General features: G+C 37.2%; 1 protein-coding gene across 1 annotated transcript in view; it reads right to left on the reverse strand.

Annotated features, from left to right (window-relative positions):
* Nucleotides 1-23,343, reverse strand: part of DIO2 (iodothyronine deiodinase 2) — a 76,367-nt gene that overhangs the window by 7,591 nt on the left and 45,433 nt on the right. The window contains 1 exon segment of the mRNA XM_069465187.1: nucleotides 2,442-2,716. Within this exon segment, the coding sequence (XP_069321288.1) occupies nucleotides 2,442-2,716 (275 nt within the window).

The raw sequence follows: 23,343 nt of genomic DNA on the forward strand, positions 1-23,343 counted from the left end.
TGAAGACAGAAAGAGATCATGATTCTGTTCGAGCTGTTTTTTCAATTTTCCATTCATTACACACCCAGTCCAGTCTTGTCTCTGGTTATATGGGTCCTGGCATTGCTTCTGCACATGGTAGCTGTTATATAAATCATTAAAAGCAAACATAATATCAGTCATGAACTTGGTCACTAATCAAATCAGTAGGCAGAGACAAAGACATACAGAAGAGGAAAACATAAACCATAAGCAAAAAGAAAAAACAAATCACTCATCCTTCCCAATTTCCGGGAATATGAATAACAAAATATTGCAACACAATGGAACACTATACATTAGTGAAAAAAATAAATAATGAAGTTTATTAAAGAGGCATTTGTTTGTTTTTTCATTTTATTTTCAATAAGCTGCTTAAGGGCAGAAACAACTTCACTTATTATTTGTGGGTAACATTACAGCCTCCATTGTTTTTGTGACAGATGACATTTTTTTCATCTTTTTTAAATGAGAAATGGCATTTATATAAGGTAGCTATGCATAAAAGTAAAATTCTCCCAAGAAGTGATTTTTTTCTTTTATAGGCAAAAGTCATTTGTCTTTCAAAAAAGTAAGAGTTCAATATATTGATATCGAACCACTGAAATTTGCATGTTGTCTGCTCACACACACAAAATACAGATATAGATGAGGGAACTTCCTAATTACTAATATGCCTGACATTCTTGTGTACTCCCCTGCCCTCCTCTAAATTCCCTTCCCCCCAAAACAAAACATAAAAATTTCACATTCAATGTGTACACTTGTGGAAATAAAATGATCATGTTAAAATATCTCCTTGCCTACATCTCCCACTCACCCCTACATACATAATATAAATGGGTTCTTACTGTTAGAACTTTGAGCATTGATTCATAATCTCATAAAGGAATTTCCATTTACTAATAAGAGCTCTTGCCATTCACATGTGTCTTTAGGACAATAAATGCAAACTTTCTGCAGGTTGCTCTCAATAACAAAGACATGTATTGGTAGTAAAACTTTCCTGGTTCACAATAGATGTTTTCCTCTAGCACATTTTATTTTCAGTGGAACAACCCTGCCCTGGATTCTTTGTGACTGACTACAAGTCATCTCTTTTCTTTTCCTGGTGCATAGCTTTCTTTTCCCAGTGTTTATGTATGGAGGATTAATTCCCTTCCCCCTCCATTATGCTGAGTTTCTCATCTCTGGCTCTGAGGTGCTGCCTGTTTAAAGTACACCACTCACTCAACACCTGGCTTCCATATCCCTCCTCAAACTTCTTTCCTTGGCATCGTGGGCAAGGTGGTCCAATATTATCATGGGAAACCAAGATTGTCCGCTCTGATAGCAACTTTTGCCAAATGAGTTCATTCTCCTAAAGCCTGGGGGCCTTCAGGAGTCATATGGCCATAGGGGGTAGGGGCAAAGTGACAAGGGACTGGGTCCAAAACATTCCTCTTTGCCCCTTAAGATCTTAGTTGAAAATGTGCTACATCTCCAAGCAGCAAAAAGGCTGGGACAACAGCATTTTTCACTTAGAAACTAAGATCATCAACTCTGGTTTTGAACGAGCAGCCTTGGTCCACAGCATCTGCAGGTAAGGGAGGCCACTGCTCTAATGCTCAGGGCACCTGTCTGAGATTTAATGAACCATAGACTCATCATCTCTGTCTAAGACCACTTATTTTATCTTATTTTATTTTAACTTATTTTATTTTTGAGAAACAAAGTAAATGCGGTTTCCGTTACAAAGTCTGGATTTCTGATAGCCAGCTCTCAGATCCTTTTTTTAAAAAATTGATAACTAAGGCCTCAGTGCCTGAAAACTACCTTGAAAGGGTTCAATTCTGAACCAGTGTAACAGAGGCAGCACACAGTTGCTCGCTTTTATTAACTCCTACCTCTACCCAAAACCAAGTGGCTAGGATGCCCAGTCACACTTGCTCTATTTTGTTAAGTCTTGTCAACTCTCTGAGAATTTTGAGTAGCATTTTCTCTTTTCTCGCCTTTCAGTGCCTACCCCTTGAACTGTCTTGCCTAGCACACCTCACGTAGCCTCCCATCAAGCAAAACAACAAAATTCCTGCTTAAGACAAGAGCAGAATACACGCAGCTGTCTCCCCTCCCCCAGCATCTACGGACTTTTTCCCAAAGTTATTCCACCGGCACAAACGCACTCCACTCCAAAACCCGCAGCAAGATATGAATCACCCTTATTAGAGAGATTTCTTCATTAGGGCACACAGAGTCATGACGGCTTATTATCTGTCACCTCCCATTCTCACCTGTGCAACAGGTGTGGAAAGTAAATGCACAGGGTCATTTGAGCACAGCCACTAGGCAGCCCTCACCCCAGTGCTCCCGATGGCCGCCGGTCCCCAGCACGCGAGCCCCTGCCCCTGCAGACCTAAGCAGAGGCCCTGGTCAGCGCCGCTCACCTGTTTGTAGGCATCGAGGAGGAAGCTCTTCCAGACGCAGCGCAGTCCCTCTGAGGTCAGCATGCGCCGCCACTCTCCACGAGTGGACTTGGAGCGGCTCAACAGCAGCACCACGTGCTTGAGCAGAATGACCGAGTCATAGAGCGCCAGGAAGAGGCAGTTGGAGAAAAAAACTGGCAGAATTTGCAGTGTGATCAGCAAGTCTACGCTGAGGATGCCCATCTTCTCTGCCTCCTGAGTCAGTTCCCTTGTGCGCTCTGGTTCCCCTTCACCCTCTTATTTAAAAGGGGGTGGGGGAGGTAAGGGGGAAGGTTGGGGGGTGGGGGGAGAAGGAGAAAAACTAAATTAAAAGGAAGCCCAAGTTGTCTCCTTTTTCAAAGAAGCAGAAATGGCAAGACCAAGTCCAGTCTCTCCAGCCCAGCAGTTGGAGTGTGCCCATCAATTCATTCAATTCGGAGCTGCTGCTTTTTTTTTTTTTTTTTTTCAGGATTTTAAGATGTTTAAAAAAAAAAAAAAAGCTGGCGTACCCGTCCCTAATCCAGTTACCCCTGTCAGAGTCCGTTAAAGACAGGCAGTTCTACTTTCATTTCCAAGCACCTATGAGACTGTGGCAGAGATTGCAAGATTTTTCTTTAGCTTTTCATTGTCTCTATGTTCTTTAAACGTAGCCTGTTTCTTTCTTGAATTGCCAGAGGTTTTAAAATGTGCTTTAAGGGTAGTTTTTTTACTCCGTTTTACACACACTTTCTGTGCTGTTTCTCCCAGTCTCACTCTCTCCCTCCTCCAGGAGCGACTGACTCCTCTTTTTCCTGACTACCTCTGGCTTTTCCTTCTTGCTATCTGTCTGTGGTGCAAAGTGCCTCTCTCTGCAGCCAGTGAGTCTCCCTGAAGCCTTTTATACGTTCCCTGGCTAATTGCTGCAATAGAGAAATGAAAGCCTAATCTTGGTAAAGATCTTGACGTCATTGAGAAAGAGGGCTTTACTTTGGCCAGGACTGCAGTGAATAGAAAAGCAAAACTCAACAACTTTTTTTTTTTTTAGAAGGGGTTGGGGAGAGACAGTGGAATTTTGCTTTGTGATTTAAAGAGAGAGAGGGAGGGAGAGAGAGAGAGAGAAATTAATACCTTTGACAGCTTTCAGGAAATGCTTCCAAACTTTGGGAAAAGTAATTTAATATAATATGTAGATTGATGTGGTAACACTCTCACTTCTGATCATCATTATCATTAATTTATGAGGGTTTTGAGAAAGAAAGGATCCTGGAAGCCAGGTAGAAAAGAGGAAGAGTAATTACAGGTGGTTGTTGCTCTACTTGTTGGAAGATGTGAATGTTTCTATGTGATCTTTATACCATGACTCTATCTCTTCATCAGATTTGTAACCTATGTCATTTAAATATTTTTGAGTCATGCTCTTATATAAGAAAATGCAAAGTGAGCTGTGAGATGGAAAACTTTTAAACTGAGTGCCATCACAATATTTCTCTAAAGCTTCTTGCAGAAATTTAATACAAGTTTTCTTTTCAGTTTTATTCAAGCTTCCAATGCAAAAAAAAAAAAAAAAAAAAAAATTCCTCCAGACATAGTGACTAAATCTTCTTTTAGCTTCATTTTGCTTCTATATAGATAAAATTAAAACTTTCCATTTAATGGCATTAAGATGCCATAAAACTGAGAAATTAATTATTTATAAGAGAGCTCTTTAAATTCAATACTTCCCATGCTTCTGTTAGCATAACCCCTAAGAGACCTGACACTTTAGGGAATCTTCCTTTTTGTTTGGGAAAAAAAAAAAAAAACTCTAAATTTATAGGTGATCAGGAGCAAACTTTGAAACGATTCAAGTTGCCACAGTCACCATTGCTCAATGGCTGGCCTCTTCCCTTAGTTTTTAGGATAGGTATCTAGACAATGCTTCGGCAGAATGCCATGACCCTCACCTCACTCTAGCCTTCCTTCCTCTCTGACCTAACAGATCACCTCCAGGAATTGTGTTTTCTTGGAAGAAGGAGCGGCAAGTGCAGACACTGGGATGGGGTGTAAACTTTTAATTGAAAATTAATTAGCTGAGTTTTCTAGGTACACAGAACTCTGATTAAGCATAAGCTAAGCAGTGGGTGCAAGCCTCAGTATATTGCTGTATTTTGTCCATGTGGCTAAAACCTGCATGATCACAGAAATAATTTGAAAGCCTAGAGCAGGAGTCATTAATTGGTGGGCCCAGGGGCTAAATTCTGCATATGAATGCTTTTGTTTTGTTGGCAGGGGAGCTTTTTTGCCATGGGTGGGGGGGGGAGGAAACAGTAATCAAAGAAGAATGCCTTTAGGTTCTGTAAAACCAGGGATTCTTATCCACTTTGTTTATTACTCTGTCCCCAGCACTTAGAGCCAGGCTTGGCACACAGTAAGCTCAATGAGGATGTTCTGAATGAATGAATGGACAGAGCATGTAGAGGGCCGCTGCGCTGCTCCACGCTAGGGGGCACCATTCACATACAATACAATGCGAACAGACTGGGGGGTGCCGTGGAATTGTAAAGTGTGGTGGCCGTGTGCATTGCCCTCCCCAATGACACGGCCCTCTGCACTCTCTACAACCTAATTCCTTCATTTTTATCATCAGTTTGGCCCATGATGAGTTTTGAATTTGTATTCCACGGATTAAATATTTGGAGAAGACTTCAGAGTTTAGAAAAATGAACATAAACCACATAGAAAAAAAAATCATATTTTCCCTATGACTAGCATTCATTGCTAGCAAAATAGTATTATTCATATATATATATATATATTTTATAATGTAAATGTACTCCATTCACCTTCTCATACTTGTCCATGTCCTTATGGGAGGAAAGAACCGCCAAAGAGAGGCAGATGACAACATGGTATTTTAACTAGCATAGATGGGAAAGCTACAGTACCAGACAAAGTCTCCGCCAACAATGACAGAAGAAGGTGTGGACTCAGGAAATGACGCTTCCACTCACTGCCCAAGCCTTAAAATCTCACCCCTTCTCAGACATTCATTTCGCCCTGTTTCAATTAAACCAGCACTCCTCCGAGGTGGAGACTTTGGCAGCTATAAACCAATTCTCTCTTGCTTGCCATTTGCTCTCAAGCAGGGAGGTATGTTTGGAAATGACAAACTAAGGAGAGGGATTGGTAGAACATCAGAAAATGCTTTCTTTTTAAATGCAAAGTTCAAAGCACATCCAGACTATAAATGGTTATAAATCAGAATTAAGACTCTGTTGGGGGCTTTTTGTTTGTTTTTACATTTTTTTTTTTTTAGGTCAGAAGCCTTTGAAGAGAATTTAAAAAAAAATAAGATTACAAATAGGCACATAGCCAATCTAGGCATGTCATTTCTTGGATTTCTTCTATCATTTTTCTAAATGAATGAATAAATGAATCACAAAACTGAAAACCATTCCTCCAGCAGATAGACTATCTACGTGTCCATCCTTGAAATTATATTTCTCCAAAACTATTTTCTCTTTTTAGGTATGGTTCACAGTTGCTTGTTCTAATTATTAATAATATAAATATTATTATATATTAAAACACATTGATCTTCAATTAATTTATACTCATTAAGTAACAAAATAACCATAAGGTGACAGAGTATGATTTTCCCCAACATATAGACAAGAGAAAGCAGATCACCAAGGTTGTAGAGTCAGAGCTAGTATTGGGATATTTTCCCTAACTCTAAATTTCACTTTTTTCCTTAATAACTATTTTATGAGTCTTGGTCATTACTCTAAGAATCAAACCCTTGCCAAAAGTGGTTTATTTGTAATTTTGTCTTCTAAATTGCAAAGGATATCTGGGATTTCACATCTGTTTAATATTGCCCCAACTCAAGCTCCTGGTTTAGATTTCATATGATCTTTTAAAAGGTTTGGACAACTTCTAGGTCATGTAAAGTGTTCTCAGCAGTCACCAATGTAATGAGTTAAATGCAAACCAACATGTGGCATGTTGGTTGAAATTCCCCAAACAATGTTGCAAACAGGTTTTAAATTCCAAAGAGAGGCAGCCTAGGCAAAATGCTTTAGGTTTTTTAATAAGTACAGAACCACTGTAAAATTGTTGAACTTTTTTTTCCTCTTTCCATAGTAAGAGAGCATCATGTCCTATCGTTGCCTCTTTCTGGTTTGAAAAATGACAAGTATATGAGTGACAAGACTTCCTTTAGTTCACTTCTTGATTCTTAACTTGAGATTGAGAAAATGAAGTTGGATAAACTGATAGCAGACTTGAAAATCTGAAGCATGGCTGCTCCCACTACTATTTCCTTATTCGTATCCAAAAGAGCATCCAGATCATTCTGTGAAGTTAACAGTTCATACCGTGGACTTTCAGGCTATCCTTGTTTTCACAGCATTTTACCTTTTCTAATTTAAGTGATTTGTCAGATGCATAATAGAAAAAGGGTTTCATTTTTATTGCATTAAAAATGTGTCAAATAAATACCATTATAAATCCAAAAATGTCTGGAAAAGAAAGGTGTGCTGATTTGGGATTTGGGAATATAGGTACCATACATAATCCCCCCAAAAGAGTGCAGCTTTTATCAGCGAAGCGAATCACAAACTATGCAACCTTCTGCTGCCACTCCTGGTTGTGCTGGAGAGGGAGTTATGATGAAGGGTTTATACCACAACTACTGAATCACTCAAAATTCCCTGTGGGCCCATTCATTCGACAAACTGCAGCCGTGCTCTCTGCCTTATGATGAAAGGAGAAGCTCACTGGATAAAATGTGCAATCCCAGGGTAAACCCTGACACACCTTAAGCAAAACAACTCCAGGCCGGGCAGGGAAGGCGGGCGCTGTGGGAGGTGTGCGCTTTCTATCCCAACGGGCCCTCCCTGGGTCCCCTGCAGGCACTGGCACGATCTGAGGTGTGAATGCAATCTTCCCTCAGGAACTGTTGCTGCTCTTTTTTTCCCCCCCAGGCCACCTACTGGTAAAACAGAGGGGAAAAAAAGGGAAAAAGAAGGAAAGGAAAAGCCAACGTGAAGAGGAAAAGGGAGATAAGAGAGGGTGGAAAAGAGAAAAAGGAAGGGGAGAAAAAAAAGAAGATTCCATGAATTGCCTGTGGAGGCTGCCATCCAGGGAGCCAATGAATGCCAGTTGTGACAGTGCTTTTTGTGAGGAAGACAGCTGTCCACAAACTGGATGAACGCCACCCCCTCATTTCACAGACGCCACAGAACAGCTGTTCGGGTTGCAGCCTGCATTTGCTATTGGCCTGGCCTCGATCTACTTTGATAGCCAATCCCCACCCGCAGCTGCCCAAGCCTCTCCGGGTGCTGTGAGGTTCTCTGAGTGTGACTTAGTTTTGAGGGTAGTTTATTAACCTCTAGAGACACCCAACATTGAGGACAGTGGGGAGAGAGGGTCAGTAGGGGAACAGAGGAAAAGAAGACTCTGTAAAATTATGCATGGTAGATTCCTTCAGGACAAAAAAAAAAAAAAAAAAAAACAACCCTCAGAAGGAGGAAACTGAACTCACTTTCTTTTCTAAAAATATGAATCAATCTCATCCTTCTCCCTAAATCCTTGACCCAATGCAATAGACCAAAAGAAACAAAGGAAGATGGTCAAAAATAGTCATCATCTTTGGAAGAACTTTGCCTTTACTTTCATTCCACAGCTCATAGGAAACCACTGGATGACATTAAGTTTTAAAATAAAATAGGTCATTCTTTTTAAATGGCTCTACAGCAGCTTTTGAAAAAAAAAAATCACTTATACATCACCTCACTCAGAAGCTAAGTACACGAACACAGCGTATGACAAAATATATTGAGATGCACGCTGGCTCATGCCATTCCAGAGGTAATGGTGTAGTTTGTTCCCACTGAGAGCAAAGGATGCCACTCCTCTCAAGAATCCGTAGACACGAATGCCCAGAGGAAATAAAGGAGATATTCTATTCCAACCTCAGTGGAAATGGTGAGGCTAATAGAATTAACTGTAGCATGAAAAATTCATGTCTGATATGAGGATAAAATACCTGCAATGAGGATGATTGTACAATGAGGTATGTTACCAAGGGAGATTATGAAAATGTTATCAGAGACTGGTTCTCAGGGTAGGGAGGAAGGCTAATAAGATAATCTCTCAAAACCTTTTTAAACCTGTTGTGCAATTAAGATAATGGTTGAGAATAAGTTACTATATAAAACACACACATAAAACCAGGTAACTGGGCAACAGGCAGAATACCGTGTTCATAAATTATTGTTTTTGTTTCCATTTCAATTTTGAAGACTAATTTTTTTGTCAGATTAAGTGAGTCCTTATGCTTTTCTAAGAGGTGGTAGACAGCAAAGCATTAGTGTGTCTTCCAAGGACAAAATATATAAGGCATGAAATTTGAGTCTATTTTTACATCCAGTCTCATTTATTAGATGGACACTGGGAGTCTTTTATCAAGATGCAACCACTTAGCCGAATGATTATTTTCAAAATAGATGTATAAACAAATTCCTGAATAGTCATGCTCTGCTTTCTCAGGGGAATTTTCTATCATGTTTTAAAGACTCTAAATCTGTCTTCCCAAAATAAAACCAATACAATTTATGACTTTTTGCATCAGTAATGAGCTAAATGATACACAAATCTAAGACCTCAAACTACTCAGAGTAAATATCTCTATTGCTTCCAGATAAATGTTAAATAATACCAACCCACTCAGCAATTTGATATTCACCTTTTATCAAGGGACGTCACGTTCTGGCAGACTTCAATCGTAAGTCACAAAATCTATTTCTACAGCCACATAGACCCATATGACCAGAAACAAATCTCTGACTTTATTTTTCTTCCTGTAAAATGGAGCTAAAAATGTTTTCTCATATTTTTCCCATGTTGATGAGTAATACATTCAGGTTTATAAGTAACTTAGCCTTGTTCTAAAAATACTCAATATAAAAAGCTATCTTGACTGAAAAGTTTATTCAGACCTACCTAAGTCAACAAATTCTTTCTAATAAAACTTTCTTTGTCAAAAAAAAAAAAAAAAAAAAAAAACAGAAAAGAAAAACCAAAAAACAAAACAAAGCAAATTCCTGGCAGGCAGGCCAGAAATGACTTTTATTATGACTTACCAACCTGTTCTACTTAACTTAATGGAAACTTTGGATGTAGTAGAAAACAGGAAAGATTACCTGGAATTGGGAATATTAGGGATGGGTTCTTTGCCTAAAGAATAATAATAATCAACCTGAATGTTTGTTCAAACTCAACCCTGAACTGAACCTGATTGGGAGCCCGCTGGAAAGGCATGTTTCTTGCCTTGAAATTACTCATCACCTAACACTCCCTCCATCTTCCACAATTCTAGGGAGAATAAAAAGAAAAGCTGCCCAAATATCCCCAGCCCTAAAAAACAATTGTTCTTCTAAGAAAGGAGTAGAAAAACTTTAAAAAACAAAGGAGGAAAACCACTGACGTTTTAATGGATAATGACAAATTAAAGCCTCAAAAAAATTCAATGCCTGCCAGTACTTTTGGTATTAATTTGCATCCTCTTTAAGAGATAGTTTAAATCATCCTACACAGAAATGTTTCCCTACTATCCTGGGACCTCAAAAGAGTTACAAAGATTGTCTTCTTATGTGAAAGAACGATTCTTCTAGAAGTAGTTAGCAGGAACTGGGGGTGGGTGCGTGGGAAAGGAAGTGGCAAAGCAAAAATATGGAAGGTAGAGCTGGATTTAGAAGACTGGGTGTAATAAGGATTTTTGAGGGCAGTGCAATAATAAATAGTATTTGATTGCCTCAATCACAATAGATTCTAAATATTAGAAAAGTAGAGAAATCACTCAAAGCAACAGAGATACTTGCTCTGAGGAGTTGACAGTCTTAGATTTGTGTATCATTTAGCTCATTACTGATGCAAAAAATCATAAAGTGTATTGGTTTCACTTTGGGAAGGCAGATTTAGAGTCTTTAAGAATGTGGAGGTTAGTTCAATGAAAGGATATGAAATTGGAAGTCAGTAGGCAAAATATTTTTCTTTTCTATATGTAGCCCCAGTGAAAGGGTATATGTGACAAAAGGAATACAAAAAAGCCAGAAGAAATCTGCTTACGTTATAAAATCAGCTCAAAAGCACGCAAAGCATCAGCCACTGTAGGTCATTTATTCAGTTAGCCATCCACTTCCAACAAACATTTGTTGAAACCTACAAAGAGCTAGTCATTGTGTTGGGTGTTGAAATAATCCTTGGTCTCAAAAAAATGTAGAGTCCAGGAGGGGGAGACAGACATAAAAACTCAGAAAGGCAACACGCTGTTACAGGTGCTATAATAGAATTGCAGCGCACAATATGGCTTAAAGAAAGAATTTGCAAATTTTGTACGGGGTAAGAGTCAAGAAAGGGTTAATGAAGAAAATACATAGGCCCAACCAAATATAGTACTGCATAGTCAAATTCATTAACGTGGCATTTGATAATGGAACATAGTTAAAGCAAAGGTTTTGTATACATCTGTGTTTATAACATTTTATCAGAAATCTCCATAGAGAAACTTACATCGTATTTTTTGACCTTAAAACATGTTTTTTATGAATGGATAACCTTCTCTCGATAAAGTTGTTACAGATAAACAAAATGACAGATGTTTGTTTAAAGTTTTGTTTTTGACAGACTCTACGAGTAACAGCAAGGAACAGAGACCTGGGTACCATTCTTTCCTGTTCAATTGACAGAAAATTAGTAGACACGAGTTCAATCAGTAACAGCATCTGAATGTTATGGATAGTGCATGGAAACTAGGAAGCAGTTCTTGGCAATGCTGCTTGCTTCTAGTTAAAGACTACATCAGCACTAAGGATAACAGCAGATCAAGTTCTAGTTCTCCACAACCATACTTGTATAATTTTGAGCCATTCCTTTCATTTGGGGGTTGTCTAGGTACCTCACCAAGGCATGCTTATAAACCACATTGAGAATCAAAATTAGTGACTAGATAATGGTGTAGACTTTGGAACATTTACACAGCCCTGGGGAAAAAAGATGGGCCTACTAACTCAGAATGACTTTAATCCAAATTTCCATTCTTCCAGTTCTCCTCAGTCTATACCTTAGGGTGTCTATCCCTCTTGCTTCTTTATTTGTGATGCTTATTACCAGTGTCCTCTCATGACAAATGACCTTGACAAATGCCTAGGAAGCTGGGGTAGAGATGCTGAGGATGTTTACTTGTTGGGGAACTGTATGGACCATCTTAAGAAAGATGTAGAAATCAAGATTTTATGAAAATAGAAAACATTTATAAAATACAGAGCCTGTAGTATGTGCACACAATGAACATTCTTATTTCCATATTTAGTATATAAATTCCTGCTGGGAAACAGTTAAATCCTGAAAATTAAGAAAACTTTTTATTATGGAAAAATTCAAACATGTGCAAAAGCAGTGGGAAGTATATAGAGAACCACTCAGCTTCAACAAATATTAGCTCATAACCAATCTTGTGTCATCACTACTAAGCCCACATGCTTTCCCACTTCCCATGTAATTTTACAGGAAGTTCCAGTGAAGTTTTTGATTTTCCCAAACATCTATAATTTTTTTGGTCTACAGAAAGCATCATATAAATTAGCTCGCTAATTGATTTATCCCCTTATAGCTACCTTTTTGCTCACTCTCTGGCAATCATTTATCAAGCTGCTAAGAAATAAATAGAAAATAGAAATTCCTCTCCATCATTTCTGAGCTAGAGACCAGTCTTTCATCTGAGTACTTTCATGCTACAGTGATAGGTGTTTTTAAAAAAGGCACAGACAGATAATAAAACTGTAACATTTTTCATAAATTATTGAACCACAGTCATTTTCCTTTTCCCCCATTCATTTTTAATGGTATGCAATACACATGCTGACTCACAGTAAGATTGCTTTTTAAATTATGAGGTGGTCTCAGTTTACTCATTTACATCCACCCTGAAGGTCTGACATGAAACTGCCAACTAGGTCCGAAGAATTCGACAGTTCTGGTAAAACAGAAGCAGATCAGAAGAATCCACAGTGGTTACCAATATCAAGCTACTGTGTTTCTTAATGTGAAATTTCTCAAAGCGAAACTTCATTGATATAAGAAAACCATGCAATTTACCATAAAAGAAATATCCTATCAATATAAAACTTAACTTCTTAATGAAACCCATAATAATAGGCTGCTGTGCCTTATTCTCCAAAGTCAATCACTTCCTTGAGTCATTGAACTTTTCCCACAGATAATAATCTCTTCTATTAGAGATCTGCATATTCTTAGCTACTTACTATTCCAGAACAACCTAGCCCAAAGAGTGATGAATGAATGTTTTGGAGGTTTTTATGGAAAATATTATGCCCTGCCCCATCTCACCAATCATTAAGGGAGAGGTGGAGGGTGGGAGGGGAGAAATGTGTGCATGTGATTCTCTGCCTTTTCTCCAACAGAAGGTATAAAATTTTACCTGATGCTATAGTAGGATAGCACGCTTGCATATGCATGTACATTAAATTTTTTAGGTGTGCTTTGCTATATTGAAAAAATTCAAATAATAAATCTCAATACATGAAAATGACTTTCTTTCCATACAATATATAAAAATGCCAGGGCAATCTGCTTTCTATGATCAGACACCAAAGAACTAAACATTGAGTGATATCCAACTTTATGAGACACATAAAAATGAAATAAAAATGGGTAAGAAAATAAGCATTTAAAGGGATAAACACTGTCAAACAGAAATGATTACAAAGTTTGTAACAATCTGCATTTTTCATTGTTTTCTGTTTACCTAGCTTTCCCCACTATGAATTTCTGTTGCTCATTTTCTTTCTTTTAATAATGTATGTTCCCATAATCATTGACATTAAAGGATGTAAAACAAGACTCAGTTTATATTTATTGGAAGAAACATAAGTAAGTGGAAAATGCAAAAAAAAATATACTATATTCTTGAATGTTTCATCTAGCTACTTGCATTTAATAGCTCTGAAAAACAGCTCCTTCACAGGGGTACGGTTTACCTTGTACCATATGAAACCGCCACATTCAACCTTTTCTACCTACAAAAACAGCAGTTTCATAAGGTTAAACAATTTGTTATCTCAAAGTGCAAAAGGTCTACAGATTGCCACTGCACTTGAACTATGTATGGTTATTTCTTGATAAAACTCACAGAGAGAAATGAAAGTATACCCTTGACATTGTTATTTAAAATTTTATTTCCAAAAATTGTATCATATCAATGATGAAAAATCAGTTAACATGATTTTTAGTCTGGCCCATCAATGACTGTGTAATAACAATAGGCCTGACATAGCCCCTGGAAGAAATTACATACCCCGCCAACTAGTGCCTACGACAGGCACAATGGTGCCTTCAAAAGGACTGTCTCGTTTTGTTAGACTATGGAATGTCAGTATCCATAAAACCTCATAAAAACCTGGGCTGGACAAGCTTTTGTAGGCAATATTTTGTTTTGTTATTAACAAGTAAGATGTGCTTATAGTAGAGCAATGAGGGGGAAAAAGGACAATTTAAAGTTTTAGAGATAAAAAGGTGACTTGAAATTGAGACTGACTCAACTAGAGTTATATTAGGTGTGGCACTCAATTCAGCAGGAAAGGAATTCTGCTACAATCTAAAAATTTGATAGTTTACTTATATCTATAAAAAGTTAAAAAGGTGAATCAAAATTTTTAGAGTTCTCATTTCTTCTCTCAGTGAATAGCATATCTTTGCTACTCCAAGGCTATTGTCCTTAAGGGAATCTTTTGCGAGATTTGGTTTCTGAGTTGCCTGTTTAATTTGAGGGTTAGCTTAGTCTGTCCCTGTTATAGACAAAATTAAATAAACCTCACAAAGCATATTAAACGAATTCTTTAGACACCAAGGCACTACTTTAACTACTTCTGTGACCCACTTTAATTACATTTATCAAAACAAAATAAAGTAATAATAAAGAAATATGGATTATATCACAGGCAACCAAGCAAGCACTCCATTACCTTTTCACATAATCCTCCTTTTATAATAATGATCATAGTAACATGGACAGCACCAACAAGTAATGATTGCTGACACTTATTGAGCACTTATTATATACCAATCACTTTCCTAAATGTTTTAATAGTATTGAGTTACTTAATCTTCGTAACAATCTTATGGTCTAAATACCATTATTAGGCTCATTTTGTAAAAGATCAAACCGAGACTCAGGGAAGGGTGAATCATATTGCCTAAAGTGAATCGCAGGATTCTAATGCTGAAAATACCCATGAAGTAATCAAATGGTTTAATCCCTCAATTTGTATAGTAGGCTCAAAAATTCTACCCCCTCCCTGCAAAAGATACTGAGTCCTAATTCCTGGAACCCATAAATGTTACCTTATTTGGAAATAGGGTCTTTGCAGATGTCATTATGTTAAAGACCTTGAGATGGGGAAATTACCCTGGATCATCTAGAGGTCCCTAAACGCCATCTCATGAGTCCTTATAAAATGGAGGCAGAGGTATATTTCCCTCTTGCTCTGTCTCTCTGTCTCTCTCTCACACACACACATACACACACACACACACACACACACACACACACGAGACAGCAATGAGAAGATGGAGCAAAATGAGATTTGAAATGCTGGTTTTGAAGACTGAGGTGATAAGGTGATGTGGTCACAAGCCAAGGAATACCAACAGCCACCAGAAGCTGAAAAAGGCCAGGGACACATTCTACCCTAGAGCCTCTGGAGGGAGCATGACCATACAGACACCTTGATTTTGACCCAGTGATACTGAATTCAGACTCTGGCCCCCAAGAACTGGGAAAGAATAAATTTTTATTGTTTCAAACCAACAAGGTGGTGGGAATCTGTTACAGCAACCACAGGAAACTGATATAGGCTGCAATTAGAAGAATCTTTAAACTGTTGGACATGAGATAAATGTTCTAATTTTGCAAAAACTCTAATAAAGAGAGTTTAGATTTTTCCCTTAGTAATGCACTACAGCATGTGACCATTACGCTCTCGGGAAATATCCCTTCTAATTAATAAATCTTCCATTTATTTTTGCCCTGCCTTCTTCAGGAACAGATAACAGCTTTATTTTTTTGTCCCTGTTCATAGGTCTCCATATTCTAAGTGATTGTATATCACAGTTTCATTTCATAGGCAGAATGATGCTCATTCATTTAATCTATTGGAGGACCAATTTCTGGTGTTACTATCATCTTTCTAGTTTCCCTTTAATATCCTATGATAGTTGGGAAATTCAGAAATGGTCCCAGGATTCAAATAAGCTAGATTTTTTTTTTTTAAAGATCTAAGTATAATATAAGGGAGAGACTAAGATACATACTGAATGAGGTGGGTGTGGTTATGTAATTTTTGAAATTAATATTGGATCTTTAAATTAAAAACACTTAGATTAATTCAGATAAAATCTTGCTAACATTAGCAGTCATTACATACTCCAGCTGCATTCCTAGTAAGCCCATGAAGTTGCTTTCAGTCATCCAAACAGACTATCAAGAAATTGTTATATAATATCATCTATGACTTATATATTTAGAATTTAACCTCTACGGTTATATAACATATTGGAATAACAAATATTTCCTAACTGAGCATAAGCAAGACTTTTGCATAACAACAAATAAGGGGACACCATGACTTCTAGTCTATTTATGAGAATTATAAAACGACAGATACACTCACTCACTCTGACCTCTGGCAGATTTTACACCAACCTGACTTATTACTCTGAAACAGCAACTAGATTACTCCATCACAGGAGGCCAACAGAGGTGAGGATGTCCTCCCCAACCCATTTCTCTAAGTGAACATAAAAACAGAGTTCAGCAATCAGAACGTGTTTTACTCAAGTCAGTTGATGTAGCCACAATTAACAGTGACACAAGAGATCTGGGAGCCCATCGTAGAAAGCCTGTATTTTCAATTGCCTGTAAAACTTTTCAACACAGCATCATCAAAAATAGTTCACTCTTTCTACTTTGTATGCACTATTTTAGGCCAGGGTTTCTCAAACTAAGCACATTGATATTTTGGGCTGGATAATTCTTTGCTGGGGGAGGCTGTCCTGTACACTACAGAATGTCCAGGACTGTCCTTGGTCTACATTCACTAGATGCCAGGAGCACCACCCCACCCCACACCCAGACACAACAATCAAAAATATCTCCAATAGTGTCAAATGTCCCCTGGGGAACAAAATTACCCCCAGTGGAAAACCACTGTTTTAGAGCACTCACTAATACTAAGTAGTACAACAAATTAGCTGAAATGGGATAAGCTAAGACTAAAAAAAAAAAAAAAAAAAAAAGCATGGAACCAAGGTCTCTTTTACATTGGTCTTGCTTTAAAGAAAATAATCAAGCCATCAGGTATGCTAACAAGGACCCCGGTTAACAGATAGACTTTGTTTTTGAGAGTAATTGAGAGTTTATTTTTGATCAACGCATTTTGAAACTGATCTCTAGGCCAGAGGACAGCTTGTTCATGTTCCTTATCTCCTCAACAGCTCTCACCTCAGGTTTCTGGAAATAAGAATTTTAAAGCCAATCCTTGATTTACATGGATTACCCTGATACTCAGGGCAGCTGTGCACACACGGCAGTTCTATTCATATATGTATCTAGAGCGATGTTCCTGCATTAGACATGAGCAGTTTCACTAATTTAAGTGGCCAATAAGCACATTTTTAATTCCCTACATGATTTAGCAGTGGAGGTAAAGAGAAAAGGACTTAGGAAAAAGCCAGCTGAGATACTACTGCCCTGCTTTTACCCCAAAAAGAGATCTCTACTCTTTCTACAGCAGATAAAACTAAGTGATATTGGTCATTGGGTTCCCCGTTGTGATAAGATATCATGACCTTTCATAGAAATAGAAACTTGTGAAACAGATTTTCACCCTTTTGTTTTCAAAATAATGTAAAAACTATGTAAGCACGCATTTAAAAAAAAAATCTATCAATAGAATGGCATTTTGCTGGAACTCAACAAAATTTCTACTTACACTGTGATTTCTCTTCAAATCATGTAAATACTTGATATTTTTAATAATACCAGGGGCTACAAGATATTCTCTAGATGTCTATTCTATTTATTTTAGGGTCAAAAAATTACAACCCTGATTTCAGATCTAAATGATCCTCACAACCCTAATGATAGCCTGTTATAGCCTTCCTCCTGTTACCAAGTGAGGGCAAAGCTTAATGGCTGGCTTGCCTTTCTGATACACTCAGCCAGCAATTCATTTCTGCCCATCCACAAAGATAATGCATGTGCAAACACATATAGGCATGTGTTTACTATTATTTTTAATCAGACATCATCACACAGGCAAAGATGTAACCCTCCTATTCCTGGCATGGCAACCACTCCCATCTAAAGCAAAGGACGCAAGCCCTGCCCCAGCAAGTCAAGGGTTTCTGCAGAGGATCTTTTCCATAGTCATGCAAAAATGAGTTCCTGAGCAGTTGTGTGAACAGAATGAAGATGGGGCCAGTTCTTTCTGTTAGAGATATGCATTCCTGCCTCTCCTTCTGATGAAGTGTTTTGTTCTTTTGACTGAGGGAGTTTCGGTGGATGAGGAAAGCTACTCTTGAACTGTCATCTCTTAAGTGGAAGCTGACAATGCTAATAGTTCAAGCACAGGTTGATTGATGAGACTGTCCCAGCCTGAGAGGCTGGAAATCTTTGTCATTGCAAGGACCAGGCAAGCAGTTTCACCTGCCCAAACTCTGGTATCCCTCCCCCTCCTCCCACCCCAGCCAGAAAGTGAGCGAGGAGCACTGCTGCTACTGCAAATAGAAATTTCATGGGCTTTGAGTTTTGTTGACTTTGCAGATCCTAGGACTTTGACTTGCAAATTGGGAGATTCCTCCACCAGTTCCTCTGAGTGAATAATGTAGTATACAGAAGAACACAGGGGTGAATCCAGGTTTTATGAGGCCTAAATCTTCTGTAATTTGGGGAGCCCTCTTTAAGAAAAAGAATATGTAGCTGTAAATACAAACATTAGGTATAAAAGTGTATAGTTATTCAGGATGTGAAAAGAAATCATAACAAATTACAAATTTTAAGAAGTACCACAGACATCACAAATCCAGAAAAATAACCCTGTATATTCTTCTTCATAATACAATAATATTGCCATATAATTTTCTAGAGAAAGAATTAAAAGATAATAGTTTCTGCAAATCTACAGATGGTAATAAAATTTCTTTTTATTTTATTTTATTTTATTTTTGAGACAGAGTCTCACTCTGTTGCCCAGGCTAGAGTGAGTGCCGTGGCGTCAGCCTAGCTCACAGCAACCTCAAACTCCTGAGCTCAAGCAATCCTCCTGTCTCAGCCTCCCGAGTAGCTGGGACTACAGGCATGCACCACCATGCCCGGCTAATTTTTTTTCTATATATATTTGTAGCTGTCCATATAATTTCTTTCTATTTTTAGTAGAGATGGGGTCTCGCTCTTGCTCAGGCTGGTCTTTTTATTATTGGTCGTTTAGAAGATTTTCTTTCAGCTTCACAACCCATTAAAGGCAATGCAAAATTTTAGAATGGACATCAAGTTTTCTTTCATAAGAGAGTCATAAGTCTAGATTTTCCAGTGATGAGATTCTGATTTTATACATTTCTACCATATTTCCCCTCCACACCCACATTTCTTAGTCTTCTGATTCTGTACCTTCCTGTCACATACCAGGCAATTTGTCATGAAAGGCAGTATTCCTAGAAGCATCCCTACGCCAGGATGGTTAGCATGGTGTCAGCTATGCACAGTGACTCTAAATCACATATATACCGTTAAATCTAACTAAATGCCTTTCTACCAAAATATCTGTGGGTCTCCTACAACACTAAACACAAAAAGTATGAAGCAGCAAAATTCAGGATGGAAAGAGACAATTGTTTCAATTAATTACATTTAAAATAGCTCACTTTTGTGAATTTTGCAAAAATGTATGACATACGTGAACATATCACAAGTAAAAGGCCTGAAGATTAGCTTTGTTCGCATCATGGTAACTCTGCCTTAGGGAAGATGGTAAAGGCGGTACACCCTGTCCCAACACTCCCATCCCTCCGTTATTTGTTGCCATAGTTACCAAGTCCTTTTTACCACAAAGTGACTGGCAAGAAAGGTAGTTATATAGATTCTACCAGGAAAATTTTTAATTAAAAAATTTAAATTTAGATAAAGAACAGTTGGAGAAATAAGTACACAAAGACAATTCTGTACATATTGATTTAACTACAGGTAGTGATAGATCATTAAATATGAAATGTCCAATCTCTACTCAGTCAAAAGTGTAGTTTATTAACCTCAAACTAGAAGCAGTACAATTAACCAAAGTATGCACCTAAACTATCGACACAGTTTTGCCATCTTAACAGTAGCTTGTTTAGGCCAGCAGCAAAGAGGCCTGAAGAGCCAGTGGCGATGAAGTTGGAGAAAGGTGTTTTCCACAGCTTGTTGAGAATTGAATATTTTTCCTTGTAAGAAGTGATACAAAGCCTGGAAGAAGTGGTAGTCAGTTGGTGCAAGGTCTGGTGAATACGGTGGATGACACAGTTTCCAAGTCTAGCTTTTGCAGTTGTTCATGTGATATGTGGTCAAGCATTGTCTTGCAAGAGGATTGGCCTGTCTCTATTGACCAATCTCGGCTGCTTCATCACAAGCATCCTCATCATTTCATCCAACTGGTTGCAGTACACATACACTGTAATTGATTGACCAGGTTTCATGAAGCTATAATGGAAAATTCCAGCGCTGGACCACCAAACAGACACCATTAGCTTTTTGATGAATATTCTGTTTTGGACTATGTTTCAGCACTTCCTCTTTATCCAACTATTGTGCCAAATACTTGTAATTTTCAAAAACAATCCATTCTTCATCACATGAAACAATACAGTGTAGAAATGGTTTGCCTTTATGTTGTGACAGCAAAAAAATGTCAAGATGATTTCTCTGCCGACACTCATTTAATTGATGCAGAACCCATCTACCCAGCTTCTATACCTTGCCAATTTGTTTCAAATGGTCCAATATTGTTGGAACAGTAATGTCAAACCTCATTGCTAATTCACGTATAGGATGAGATGGAGTTGCTTCCACTATAGCTTTCAGCTCATCATTATTCACCTTGGTCTCAGGTTGCCCATGTGGCTCATTTTCAAGATTAAAATCACCAGATGGAACTTCTCACACCATTGGTGTACTGTGCATTCTTTAGCCACATCCTTCCTAAACACTTCGTTAATATTTCAAGCTGTCTGTGCAGCATTGGTTCCACAATGGAACTCATATTCAAAAATAACACGAATTTTTTACTTATCTGTAGTTTCACAAAAATTGCTCTAAAAAATTGTGAAAGATAATCACAACCCAAAACATGCATTTGCAAGACTGAGGCTGTACCTTCACAATAAAAATAAAACAAGAAGTGTCAAAGTGAAATGTCAGAGATATCAATTGTCAAATTTATTACTTAAGGAAATCAGACATTTCATACTTAATAACCTAATATATATATATATATATATATACACATACACACACACACACACACACACACACACTGCACTATGTACAGATTTAGAGATATGAAATCTGAACTTTGCCCTTTGAGGAATCTTCATGTTGAGGATAATGTGTGAATTCAAATTCACACATGAGAAAATAAATATGTTCTTACTTAAAAATGCATGAAATCATGAAAAAAGCTATAAGAAAAGATAGGTAAATATTTAACTGCTCTTCTTTTGGAGGAAGGATAATTATAGCACATAATAGAGGAAAAACAAAGGAACATCTATAGATTTAAGTATACTACAATTAAGTACGTCACATAGAAATTATCAACCAAATCAAAAGGCAAAAAATAAGCTGGGAAAAATGTCCAATATATTTCTTGCAAATAGAAGGTAAATATAATTTCTAGATAAAGAATTATTTAAATTAATCAAGAAATGATCTATCAATCCAATAGAAAAATAGGCAAGAGACATGAATAGATAATTCACCAAAGAAAGATGACCAAAATAAACATATGAACACATATTTAAAACAAATAGTAACTGAAAATATAAATTAAACCAATGAGATATTATTTTTCACTTATAAAATTATAACAATCTTTTGTTTTAAAGACAAATTAGTCCTGGTGAGGGCATGTTAAAAGAGCAATTTTAACATATCATTAATGGGAATTTCAATTGATAAAAATATCATGGCCCCCAAAGATAACCAGGTCAAAAGTATTAATATCTATGAACAAATATCTCTACTTTTAAAATTATCCTAAGAAATAATTAGAGGTGTAAAAAAATGTAGGGGAAATCCTACTCATAGTAGCATTATTTCTAGTGGGAAAATAACACATAAAAACTACATGTCCAACAATTGGTAATAATAAAGTAAATTATAGTCTATACATGTATAGAAATAATTTTCAGTCATGGATTTACTGAAGAATACTTAATGTCACAAAACTATACGTAAGGTATAATAAACATATAAATAAGATAGTTTAAAGTAGGACATAAGAATATATACATATTATTACACCACCAGGTTCATCACAGTATGCTTACAATCATGGAAAACATGAGGAAAAAACATGAATGTGCCAAAAAAAAAATAAATTCTAATTTATCACATGATCAGATATTGTGAAGCTATACCAGGGATTACAAATTACTTGTCCAATATCCATTCTACCCTATCCTTCTTCCTTAACAACATAACCCTAATTCTATTGGAAGCTACTTCCTAGATAAAATACTACATTTTCCAATTTTCTATTACAGTTAGGTGATCAGGAAACTATATTCTGGTCAATGAGATAAAAGCACTATCTATTGAGTGGAACAGAACTTCTGAGAATATTCCATTAAAGGACAGATAACTGACAGATTTTCTTTTTCTCATTCTTCTATTTATGCTTCTGATTTGCCTAGAGTTCTGACAGTCATCTCAGAACCTGTGACAACCTTGAGGATGGAAACCATGTGCTAAGCATAGTAGACCAGAAATATAAAAATGTCCTGAGTCCCTAATAACCATAGAAATGCCAAACATGCATTGGAAGGGTTTTTCTGGACTTTTTTAATGTGAGAGAGATAAAAATCCCTCTCCCTCTCTCTCTCTCTCTCTCATTTAAATCACTGATTTGTGTTTTCTGTTATAAGCATCCAAACTTCAACTCAACACAATAGTTATTTTAAAAATCTGTTTAGCGATATTGGCAAAATAGGTAATTCAAGCAAATCCTCCCATTGAAAAAAAATAGAAAAGTTAGCCAAAATAATTTTTAAAAGATTACTTGAAGCCATCAGAAATAAGGAGGCAGGAGAAAATTATAAAGTAAATACTGAGGAAAAAAGGATCCAGAGAGACAAGCCTGGTATTTGGAGCCCCTTAAATTGTGTTTGTAGATTCTGGAAGCACAGCCAAGAGACTAAGAACCTAAGTGGAGCTTTTGAACAACTTTTAGGACAGAGGGACAAAATTTAAAATCTAAGATCTCAATGCTTTATATTAGGACCCCAAAAAGCTATACTGCAAGAGCAAGGACAAATCAGTAATATACCAACCCCCAAAGGGAATGAAGATAACATTTCTAATAATCTCAAACCCTGAAATTAGATTAAGTGTATCCCAGATTGTTTGCACCCCAGCCATTTAGCCACTTAAGTAGCATTATCTTAGCTTATAAATTTTTTCCATAATTGTTTATATACAATACCTTGTGTTCAACCAAAAATAAGTAGACACCACAAAACAGAGACAAAACCTGTGACGAGACAGAGAGAGAGGAGGAGGGAAAGAGAGAAAGAGAAAATAGTTAATAGAAAC

The sequence above is a fragment of the Eulemur rufifrons genome, chromosome 2, assembly GCF_041146395.1.
Source record: "Eulemur rufifrons isolate Redbay chromosome 2, OSU_ERuf_1, whole genome shotgun sequence".
In the NCBI taxonomy this organism is placed as follows: Eukaryota; Metazoa; Chordata; class Mammalia; order Primates; family Lemuridae; genus Eulemur; species Eulemur rufifrons.